At 36.4% G+C, this 12,861-nt stretch overlaps 1 protein-coding gene across 4 annotated transcripts in view; it reads left to right on the plus strand.

Moving 5' to 3' along the window:
* Positions 1–12,861, plus strand: part of LRBA (LPS responsive beige-like anchor protein) — a 370,944-nt gene that overhangs the window by 69,611 nt on the left and 288,472 nt on the right. For all 4 annotated transcript variants that reach the window (XM_081332066.1, XM_081332069.1, XM_081332068.1 and 1 more), the window contains 3 exons: positions 8,662–9,654; positions 10,483–10,658; positions 12,279–12,432. In XM_081332066.1, the coding sequence (XP_081188192.1) occupies positions 8,662–9,654; positions 10,483–10,658; positions 12,279–12,432 (1,323 nt within the window). The remainder of the gene's footprint in view (positions 1–8,661; positions 9,655–10,482; positions 10,659–12,278; positions 12,433–12,861) is intronic.

A 12,861-nucleotide genomic window follows, 5' to 3' on the forward strand; every position in this document is an offset into this window, starting at 1 on the left:
GGGCCGTTCAGTGTGGGGTTTTGCTCAAGCCGTAGAAGTGTCTGCCGTACTGTGGCCCAACAGAGTAAACCCAAATATAAACTTCAGGTGGAGCTGCAAGGGGTTCCCTGTGAGACGGAGCTGGACACAGGCTCCGCCGTTTCCATTATTTCACTGGACACATTTAATTGTGTGTGCAGTCGCAGTAGGAGATGGGCCAAGCTGAGGCCCTCTGACATACTTTTAACAGATTTCCAGAACACAAAAGTTGTAGTCAAGGGTGAAGCCACCTTGGCCGTTAAATTTAAAGGGTTTTCAGGGCACCTGGATGTTGTTGTAGTAGGGGGCCAGAGAACGAGCCTAATTGGGCTCGATTGGTTTGATGCACTAGGCATCCAAGTAACCGGTATCAACCGGACACAAGTCGCGAGTCTAGCGTCAGTTTGCGAGGACTTTTCACACGTATTTGATTCAGCCCTAGGAACTTACACGGGCCCGCCAATAGCATTTAAATTAGATCCAAACGTGGTGTCCGTCAGGATTAAGCCTCTCAGGGTCCCCTTTGCCCTCAAGCACAAAATAGACATGGAACTAGACAAGCTTGTGGAATAGGGCGTGTTGCAACCAGTAGATGGTGGGGAGTGGGAAACTCCTATTGTAACACCACTTAAAGCCAACGGGGAAGTCAGAATATGTGCAGACTACAAATGGACAATTAACTGGGCCCTTAAACAGCACGCATACCCAGTCCCGTGGTGAGCCACATCTTGGCATCTTTGCAGGGTGGCACCACTTTTGCAAAATTAGATTTGGCGCAGGCCTATCAGCAACTACCTGTTGATGAGGCCATGGCTGCAGCACAGACAATTGTGACCCACAGGGGGGCTTTCAGAATAAAGTGCTTGCAATTTGGGGTCAGTGTAGCCCCGGGCATTTTTCAGGGAATCATGGAATGCACACTCAAAGGCATCCCGAGGGGGCTGCAAGTGGGTGACGGGGTGTGGGCCAGGAACTATGGGCATAGGAATTTGTGGGTGCCTGAAAAAATTACTAAAACATCAGGTGTCCTCTCTTATGAAGTGGGGCTGGAGGGTGGGCGAGTTGTCCGGCGCCACATCGATCAGCTTATAAAGCATTTCCCAGAATGGCCACAAAGTGAGAACTTCGTCACAAGTCCTTACCAAGGTCCACAAACCAGCAGCCAAGCCAACCCATGCATAGACTATGAAGGCTCACACAGCCCAAGCAATGAGGAGTTGGCCGTAGAGGAGGGGAGCCCGGACGTGCAACATGGGTTCCCTGATGGAGAAAGCCAACCTGATGGCTACAGCTTCTGTGCTAACCCTGCTGAACAAACTGACTCTGGGGTGGGCCAACCTGGAATGGCCAGCCAGAGAGCACCAAGCCAGCCTGAATCAATTGAATTGAGAGACACTGGTCTACCCAGCCCGGCGGGCAAGCTGGTAGGCCAGGACATGCCTGGGTCCCCCAGGCATTCCACAAAGCCACGCAAATCTCCTGCTTATCTGAAAGATTTTGTTCGGTAATAATAAAGCTATAATGTTGTATGTACCTTGTATTTAATGCTGACCTACAAGACTGTAATAGACAATGGAGCTATAACGTTGTAAGTACTTAATTGTGCTGCTAAGTGGAATCTATTCACATCAGTGTTAAGCCTTTGTAAGAGTATTGCTGTAATTATTTTCTATTATTGCTATAGTGTTGTTCGTTCTAAGGGGGGAGGGGTGTAATGTATTGGGCTTGCTGGTTAACACCACGTGGTAACGGCTGGTAGGTTGCTAGAGCAGGGAGCTAGCTAACGGCTCCCAGCATCTCAGACAAACCTTCTCCAGCACTGCTATTGGTTGCCCCTAGGCGGCAATAGGTTGCTTCAAACCTATTGGCCGCCTAGAGGCCAAGGTATAAATTGCTGCAGCTTCAGCCCTGTTCTCTAGTTCAGATCCTGCAAGCAATAAACCATGTTCTTTGCTGACTCACTCGCCTCGTCTTCATTCCTGCGCAACAAACCCAGTACACAACAGCAGCCTTTTTAGTCTTTTTAGATTTCTCAATAGCTTTCAGTACCATTGAGCATAGTATTTTTCTGGACTGGGATTGGACATTGGAGACCTTGTTATACAATGGTTTTGTTCTATATTCAATTCAGTCTGTAGTAGTGAGGATGAGAAATCAGTCTGGTTTTATGGGGTGCCATAGGACTCCACTCTTCCCTGTTCTCTAGCATGTATATGAAGCTACCGTGTATGATCATCTTAAAGTTTCAAATATGAACTCCTTTCACCTATGATACTAACTTTACATTTCTACCCCAGGCTGGGGTTGTTGTAATTAGTTGTTTTACCCATTCCACATGCAGCATTCCATGCTAATGGTACTGGTCTTTTTGATATCTTTTGGTTTATATTCTACAAGCTCATTGAAGGCTGTCTCCAACATAAGCATGTTTGTGCTAGTTTTGGGGAATCCATGCTTTGAATGCCATTTGTATAACACCACTCCTCTGACATATGTTGTCTCATAGTTTGTAATAAAGCATACGTACACTATATTTCTTCTCCATTTTGCTTTTCTGTGCAGGTTAGAATCCCCAACAACTGCATGGATAATAGTTTGAGCATTATCTTTATATAACAAGCATACTGAAATTAAGACATTATCACTCAAGACATTGAAGGAATCATGGTGTTGTGGCACTGAGTGTAATCCTCTTCTAAGAACAGGAATGCAAATTAAAAGCTAATCTGTCAGAATGCCCTCTCTCTCTCTCTCTCTCTCTCTCTCTCTCTCTCTCTCTCTCTCTCTCTCTCTCTCTCTCTCTCTCTATATATATATATATATATATATATATATATATATATATATATATATATATATATATATATATATATATATATATGTCAAATACTTGTTAACTATTTAGATTACCTTGCTAGGCCCCAAACATGGGGCAAATCTTTATTTCCTGTTTCAGCCTATCTTGAAGGCCATCGAACAGGTAGTAGTCACACCGGTGACAGCTCATATTTCTGTAATTATTTTTTTTTTTAGATCTAAATCTAAAAAAAATCTAAAAAATCTAAAAAAAATCTAATCTAAATCTAAAAAATCTAAAAAAAAAAAATTACAGAAATATGAGCTGTCACCGGTGTGACTACTACCTGTTCGATGGCCTTCAAGATAGGCTGAAACAGGAAATAAAGATTTGCCCCATGTTTGGGGCCTAGCAAGGTAATCTAAATAGTTAACAAGTATTTGACACATATCTCCCCTTTCTTCTAAAGCTAACAAAGCGAGAGAGATCCTGTGGCTCAAGAGGTAAAAACCAACTGCCTAATGTGCAATCAGCCCAGGTTCGAATTTCAGAAGGGTATGGCTGACTGATGAAAACTAATAAGTTTGAAATGCATATCAGTCTCCCTTTAATTCTTTGTTAGCAATCTAAAAAAAAAATAATTACATATATATATATATATATATATATATATATATATATATATATATATATATATATATATATATATATATATATATATATATATATATATATATATATATATATATATATATATATGGATCTTTGGTCATTCGGGTTTTCCCCCGCGTAGAACTAAAGGTGTAGGAGCAACGTTTCGACGGAATCCCATCCGTCATCATCAGGCTGGTGGCTTCAGCTTCCTTCTTCTGGGAGAAGCATGTGGCTGTTTGTTCCTCTTTTTTAAACTGCGAGAGGGGGTGTGTTCTGTGGGTGGAGGTGTGCTCTGATTGGGTGGGGGATTAAGTGTGTTCTGATTGGGTGGGAGTGTGTTTTGAATGGTGGGTGTGTTCTGAGAGAGAGAGAGAGAGAGAGAGAGAGAGAGAGAGAGAGAGAGAGAGAGAGAGAGAGAGAGAGATATCTAGAAAAGGAAGAGAAACCTCAGCACTTCCTGATAGCTAGTGCTTTTGTCACCAGGAAGATCTCTGAAATACTCTGTCTTAAATTTATTTGTCCATGTCCTTACTGTGGGTTACTATCATCTTGTATTAAAAACCACATAATAGAAGAGTGCTACTGTAGTTCTATGTCCCCCATCCTGTCCCATCAGTATTTTCTTTTCAAGGCTGAATGTTCCCATTTCTCTCAGCATCTTCTCATAGTATTTGTTTGTATTTTTTTTAGTAAATCTATTCCAGTTCTTAAACAATGGAACATTATGCATAATACTAAAAATAGAGCTCCCAGGTGGACTTTTATCTTTGATAGATTTAAACCAGCTTAGCCTCTATTAGACTGTTGTATCATGAACTCTCAGAGTTAAGTTTTAAACACTAATTAAAATTAGTATTGTTCCATGATTTTAATACACATTATCAACACATAACTTACAGGTTAGAGGGTATAACTGAGGATTGAAATACATTGTGGAAGTACACTATCACTAAAATACAAATGTTTGCCTTTATTTAACTACTTTGGCAGCATTTATAGAATATATTATTTCTGTGAAAAACATAATTGATCGATATGACAGGTTTTGTAGTCTTGAAAAACATTTTCCATAATATACATCTTAAAAATGACGCAACTAATGTTGTCAGTTAAACTATTTTACAATAGTAATGGTAAACATAAATTCTTTTTGTTCGGACAGTTAAATTCAATGTTGGGACTTAAAACAGTCTTTTGATCTGTATAATAAATAGATTGCCAGTGTGGGGGCTAAATGCTTTGTTATGTTGGAGAAAGTGCCAAGCTTTTGTGTATACAGGACCTCAGTTTCTTTTTCACTGATTCCTTGGGATTGGTTTCAGCAGGTATTGGTGCCTACAGTCAAATTTGATTTGTTTTCTGAATGGTGTGGAGAGTTTCCAGGTCTGAGCTGTTAGCATTGCTTGTAGGAGGGTGGAAAAACAGGTCAATAAAGCTCTCATTAAGATAAAAAATAGAAACTTTTGCTGAATAGGTATTATTGATGGAGATTTGTAGCACACAAGTTAATTTCCAGGAAATCTTGTAAAATTAAAACAAAAGAACCCTCCAAAATTAATGCTCTTTTGCTTAAGTGTATGCCCAGTCTTCTTTTGCCTTGAATCTTGACCTCATCTTTGATGTGATATACCCTAAAGATGCATTGAATAACAAAAACTAAATCGTTATAAACAGCTAACTTTTCATCATTTTTATACTCTGATTCTAGTGCCAAATATATCATCATAGCCTTTTCGTAGTACATTCTAATCTTTCTGTCTAGCAATTAGTGAGCTTGAATGTCAAATTAAGTTAAAATTAATGGTAGAGGGAATCTTGTACTTATTAGCTTGAAACTGTCCTAACTGGTTGTGCATAGAGGAGCTTTCCAAATGTTGCAAATAGCTATAGATTAGGTATCACACGGTTGTGAAGATTAATGAATGGCCTTTTAGCTAGCTAATTTAAAGCAATACTTAGTAATTAATTCTAAATTATCAGTTGCACATTTGCAAATACCTAAAGGGAAGTATAAAATTAAAGATAGGGTACACGTGAAATTCCCTTGGCTAACCTAATAGGCTTCAAGTTGTCGGTGCAGGTTTACAGCAACCGGAATTCATGTCATGCTCAGTTTGAGTGGTATTAGGGACCAGGATCTAATGCAGATAATGGTTAAAGCCATTAATTTTCTTTTTATTTTAAAGCATGAGACCAAAATAAACATGTTTTTTGTGTGAAACAATGGATGACATTATCCAGTTGTCTTGGCACAAAAAAAAATAAGGGTCATTTACCTTATTTATTAATGTGAATAACAAATATATATTTTCCTCCATAAAAACTTAATATGCAATACAAATCATTTTCAGTGGATGCCAGATCTATTGAACAGATTTTGTATTTTTAAATAACTAACAATTGTGGCACAGATTTTTATGGATTAGAAAATATTTGAAGAATCAAATGATCAACCTGTCTTATGTCTTTAGGAATTCTGGAGAGCACTGTAGCAGTCTATCTTTGAATATAGAAAGCCAGGGATTCTAAGTTTTGTTTTCATATGGTTGGCAGAGAGTGAATTCTAAAGAACAATATTCAGTGGCAAAGATCACATCCCTAGAGAAGCATTTCTTCCAGGTTGTACTGCTTTCAGCTCATTTTCACAATCTTACAACTCCTGTCCAAAATACTAAGCAATTAAGGCTTCCAGCATTTCAACTCTGCTGTAGTCAATAAGCAGCAATGGCTAGAAGACAATCTCAGAGACAACTGTCACAATCTGTTGCTACAAATATTGATGAACCAACCTTTGCAAGACATTTACAGTATGTAAAATCTGATTTTGTAGCTACTGCTGTTTAGGATAGAAGTAATAGATATAAGGATTAGTAGTTTGAGCATAAGTTGTTTGCAATCATTTCATCTACTTTGAATATTGACCTGTACCTTGAGAGTTCTTCATGGAAAAGTGGACTCGAGATCGTACATATTTTAACCTCAAATAATTCTAAAGACCTTGCCATTTTGTCCATTTTATAAGCATGCTGAAGAAAAATGAAATTGTGCTTACTAAATGTACTTTTACTAATAAAATGCTGGTTTTTACAGAAAAGACGTTCTGCAAGTTTTAACTTGTGATTTGTTCCTTTTTTATATATCCATTAAACAATACAATTTTACAGAAATTCAGGATAGAATATGTACCCTGTTACTGAATGAGAAGTTGTCCATGAATTTCCTTGTCAAAGCATATTGCCCTGAAACTCGTTTGCCTAAGAGAATATTTAAGGCTGCAGATACCAAGTTAGGTGATGAAAAACTCTGCAGGGCTTAGGTTAGCTCTTTGGGAAATGAATCTTAAAAAATTGAGCTATATATTTCTCAGTTCACTGCACCTTTGTCAAGATGAATGAAAAATATATATTGCTGACATAGATAAGAGAGAGTGAACAAAATGGAAAAATGCATGATAGCAACTAGGAGAAAATACTGATTCGCTTTTGGTTCAGGAAGAGCTGTTGTGAAATTCAGATCACTATAGATTTTATTTTACCATCATTTTCTTTGTTTTCTGTGATGCTGATGATGAAATTAAAACATAGGCTTCCTACCATCTTAACAATATTTTGTGTCCTACTAGTTAGATGAATTGTTATAGCAGTGTGGAAGTTTAAATTATATATAAAATAAGTATGATAGATATATGTTAAATATCCCGAGTATAAAAATACTCTATTATAATTTATATCTTACAGTGTTTATCTATACAGAATTTACTATATATAAAACAATGATGAAGTGGTAAGAATGTTAGAGTGAAATAGATAGAATTACCTGATATCAACTCAGTATTGGAAAAATAGCAGATCATTGAAACGTGACATGCCTGGAAACCTTTCTTAGAAAATGGTATACATTCTAATTCCCAATTGAAAAGGCAGAATTTGCTTCTCATAATTTTTTATCATTTCAAAATTGTCCTGTTCACAAAGAAATTAACAGTCAAAGGTTTACATTGGCAAAGGTATCCATGGTGACCTTGATAGGTAAAAACCTTGTTCAGAGCATGACCTAATGATCATGATTCTGTGGTAAGAACACAATGTACAAAAAATTTGTACAGACATGAAGATTTACAAATTAAAATGATTTTAACTCTGTTTTTAAAGATATTGTCAGGATGGATAAAGGCTTGAATTTAGTAGGGAGGCATAAATGTTTTTGGCATGATAATTTATATAGACCCAGCCTATCACAGAGGTAGTTCCTAATGTCTAATTTTTCTCAGATAGAAATTGTATATTTGAAATTATATGTATGTAGAATATGTATACTATACATTTGGATCTCTCTTTGAACTGTGATTGGCCTAATCAGCTCTTGATTGCAAGGTTGGTTATGCTGCCAACACAATTTGATGTTTTTCTGTCTCTTTAGTTTTGGTATTTCAGTACAATGTGTTTGCAGACTATGTGTTCAGTATCCATAGTTGAAATGTCAGCAGCAGCAAGAGACCTTGTGTTGCTATGCCTCTAGTGCTGAGATATAGTTCCTTTGAGTCATATTTACCTCAATCTCTTCCTCTTCTTTTCTTTGCTGCATAATAAGAATCCAGTTAATGATATTGCAGCTGTTAATAACCCCATAAAGTACCACCAACCATATAGGCAATGCCTGGACCAAGAAATGAACTCAGTTTCACTTTAAGGAAAGATCCAGTTGGAACTAAACAAATGGATTAATATTAAAACTTGTTGCCCTGCAATAAATACATAAAAGGAATATAGTACAGGATGCTCATAAGTAGGTGTGGAAATGTGGCTGGCTAAGGTATGATATATGGCTTTTTCCAGCCCAAGTGCTTCTAGAATTGAACATTGATTTATTTTGAGGTAACTCTTATCTATATAAAAATAATAGTTAAGCGTTCAGTCTACAGAGTGATATGGGTTTATTTATATATTAAGTATTTTTATTCTATCACTTGTCGTAGCTTGCAAATACAGTATCCATGAAACCATAAACTCACTCCATTAAAACTAGACCAAATTATATTAATTGCTATCTAACTGGTTTATATGGATACTGTGATAGTTACATACATTTACAATTACTCTGTAAACTTCTACATATTACTGGGGAAATGTAGCAAGACGTAAATATTAAATATTTTAAAATTAAAACATTTCCATCTGCTCTGTTTTTAAAAGGTAACTTTTGAAATACATAAACAGAACCTTTCTCGGATGTTCAGGGAATATGAAGAGAAAGGAGACAAATGCTGCACTGCTGGTCCATCATCCATTATTAGAACAATTTCAGGTATTAGTAAAGAAGGTGAAGTTACAGAGAAGCTCCATCATCTTGAAAAAAAAGAAGCTGACACTTCTTCAGTTGATACTGACAACAGAAGCATGAACAATAGTGTTTTGAAAGATGAAAGCAGATTATCTGATTTTGAAGAACACAATAATTCAGAAACAAACAAAGAAAAAACCAAAACAGAAAATATTCAGAGACCTCTTGATTTAAATGGAGCACCTAGTTTAGATCTTCCCCTACAAGCCAAAATTACAAAACAGAGCTCAGACTGTACTGCTGAAATTACTGGAATAAGCCATGAAGAAAAAGGAATATGTACCACTGATTCACAATCACCTTTAGAAAATGTTGAAACACTAGAAAGTCCAGAAATGTTAGGAAATGTAACACCAGAAGTGTATGTGGAGGAAGATGAAGATTTTGTTGATTTAAAAGAGGAGACTAATCTGGCACTTACATCAGAACAATGTGTTCCAAAACCCATTGAGGATCATGACTTGTGCGATAGCCAGGTAACCTCAATTATTCAGCAGTGCACTGCTTCAAAAGAACCTGTTTCAATAGAAGTAGTTCCTGAAACTGTTGAAGGATCAGTGGAAACAGAACAGCCGGATGGCTTGCCAGAAATCAGTTGTCCTGAAATAAACAGAGCTCAGTCAACTTCAGACAATGAGAATAACCTTGATGACAAAAATACTAATCAACCCCAAACCAAGACAGTTGTAGATAGCACACAACCACAGACTTCAGAAGCAATAATTACTTCAGATAAGAAAATTGCCAGACTTGATGTTTCCAGCATTGCATCAGATACCGAAAGATTAGAATTAAAACCCCATGCAAATCCAGAAGTAAATCAATCTCCTAGAGCCATTACTGAGGTAGGTTTTGCACTACTGTCTTCTTAAGTTAAAAATATTTACCAGATGGCATGATTGTGTGTATGTTTGTGTGTGAATGTCTGTCTACTTAGCTAACATTTTATAGCAGTTATAATTAAGAATGTTTACAGATTTATAAAGTGACCTAAATAGGTTAGATGTTTTAACTGCAAATATTATAAAGCTAAGATTAAAATGTTACATAGGTTTCTGTATAATTGTGTTTAATAATTTAGAACTAGAGTGTATGCAAGATTTGCATCACTTATGCTTTATTCCTAATTAAAGTGATGTTCCTAAGTGCTTCCCTCCTGCAGAAATACCTTCCAATGGATAATCATCAAGTTACATCACAGTTCCTCAAAGGAGGAAAATCACAGGCAGCAGCAATATATGCACCCTATGTGGTAAGGTCTAGCTGCTGCTTATTCTTGTCTTGGTTGGCAGAGATGGTGGCATAGTTGCTAAGTAGTATATAGAATTGATATGATTTTTACCTATTTAAGCACAGTCCTCAAATAATTATGACTTTATAACATTAGTATTGACTATATCATACCTTCTAGAGCAGGGGTGTCAAACTGCCGGCTTGCGAGCTGGACGCGTCATCCGGAAGCCATGCCCACCCCATTGCCGGCAATGGCAAAACTCTCCCAATACGTTGTGTGACGTCACATGTTGTGAGTTTGACATATCTGTTCTAGAGTATGAACAGCTTTTCCTGTTAGATATCTGCTTTTCCTGGAATTAGATATATAAGGCTCAGATGAAATTTTCAGTGTGATCTTCAGCTTGATTTATATCTCTCAATATATATTGTTTACGAAGACATCTAGGCAGTATGATTCATCAGATCAAAATGCAGTAACTCCTGCAAATGGACAGAGGAAGGATTCTAGATCTACCATGTTCCGTATTCCTGAATTCCAATGGTCTCAAATGCATCAACGCTTGCTTACAGATCTCCTCTTTTCAATAGAAACAGATGTACAAATGTGGAGAAGGTAATGTCTATGAAATCTTAGACAGTTTACATAGTATAAGCAAAATCTAAAAAATTGTATCCTAATTAGAAAAAAAATCCAATTATATTTTAAAATGGATGAATTGTAATATATAACTCAGTTCTCAAAGTTGAATTGGAGCCTTTTGTAACCAAGTTGCATTAGCATCTTCTGAAATGCTTGATTGAATAATGTTTTCATATAATACAAAGATTGTTCAGAATCAAGAATTGCATTGCATTAAAAAGATACTCTTTCTATACGTTTTTCCCTTGTGATTTTATTTTATTTGAACAGGAGAATAATGCTTCTTCAAAACCCAAATTTGTAAGCTGCTTTTTTTTCCCTTTCAAACTTGTTCTGTTTTACTGAAACACTATGGTTCTTTTTTTAAAATGAGATTCAGCAACATACAGAATTACTGAAAAGAAGTTGCCTTGCGCAAGACATTCCCTTGAGCATTTGGGTGTTATTTTAAAAAAAGAATCAAATATTGGAAAATGACGAATATATGTAGTTTGGGTTTAGGATGACGGTGAAGGTTTGTTCTCTGAGTTTGTGGGTTGGTTTCCAAACATTTTGTTACCAGACTAGGTAACATCTTCAAATGCCGCTGAAGATGTTACCTAGCCTGGCAATGAAACATTCAGAAACCAACTCACAAACTTGGAGAACAAACCTTCACCCTCATTAGAAAATGATTTTGTAAGATATATAGATGAATAAAAAGGACTATTGTCTAACTGTCCAGTCTGAACTTACCATCCTTATCATGTCTTTGGAGATTCTCAGTCATCCAGGTCATGGTTGTCCCAAAGGTGCTTTTCCAAAAGGCAACTGGATTTTGTTTTTCTTGAAGATGTTTTGCTTCTCATCGAAGAAGCTTTTTCAGTTCTGAGTGTGAACACTCAGGTGAACACTCATAACTGAAGGAGCTTCTTGGATAAGAAATGAAATATCTTCAGGGAAAAACAAAGTACAATTGCCTTTTGGAAAAGTACCTTTGGGATACCCAAAGTTTTAGTCTATTGTTTTAGTCTATTGATTGACTGAAATGAAAATGTATTAAATCACATGCAGTGAATACTTTGGTGAAATAGAAGGAATTTATTGCATTTATTTGTTGTAACAGGAATTAAATTTCTTTATGCTTTCTATTTTTATAACTTTTGGCTTAAAGAGTGAAGTGTGCAATATCATTATAAGTTACTGGTTTCCTCTTAGGAGGAATGATTTCAGATCCACTTTATTAATTTATTTTATCAAATTTAAACACCACCCAGTTCACTCTCTAAGTGACCCCCAAGGGAAACTTATTCTGATAATTTATTCAGTGTCTTTTGCAGATATTAAATAATTGGGGTTCCTAATAATAAATATTCACCACATACTTAAACATAGTTTCTAGAGTTCTATGTTCTAGAGAAAATTAGAAAGATAAGGAGAGGGATTTTCAAGTTAAGAAGAAAAGATGCATTGGTAACTTAGAATGCTGATGTGTGATTCTTGGCTGCAGGAGAAATTTCTGGTTGATGTAAGTAAATAATATTTCAATAAATAAGTACTTTGTAACATTGCAAGAGAAAATACATATATCCTGTATATTTTATTTTGGAGCAGTCATTCTACCAAGACTGTGATGGACTTCGTGAACAGCAGTGATAATGTCATCTTTGTACATAACACGATTCATCTTGTCTCTCAAGTGATGGACAATATGATTATGGCTTGTGGTGGCATATTACCTTTACTTTCAGCTGCTACATCTACTACGGTAAGAAATCCAATTTCCAATACATAAGTGATGCTTTGTGTCTTTGTGCATTGGATTATACTAAACTAAAATTATGCTCAAGTATGCTTGCTTATGGCTCTGCTGCAGGGGGGGAATTTGTTCTGTGAGCCAACACTAAAAAACTGAATTATGTGACATTGACTTCATTTTGCCTTTCTTTTCACTGAGTGAAAAAGGATAAATGAAAACATTCTCTCAGATCCAATCTAAGTTTATTAAAGATGAGGTACTTGGAATCAGTCTGTTTCTTTCCCCTTCTTGCCCATATGTGCTCATGTTCTATAGTATCATCCAGAGGCATATGTAAGGAGGGCAAAAGGGTAAGATGACAGTTGCAACCATGTGAATGAAGCACTGCCATTTGTATATGTTTATGACATATCAATTTATCATCTGTGCATATAGCTT

Source organism: Vipera berus (assembly GCF_964194415.1).
Source record: "Vipera berus genome assembly, chromosome: 7".
In the NCBI taxonomy this organism is placed as follows: domain Eukaryota; kingdom Metazoa; phylum Chordata; class Lepidosauria; order Squamata; family Viperidae; genus Vipera; species Vipera berus.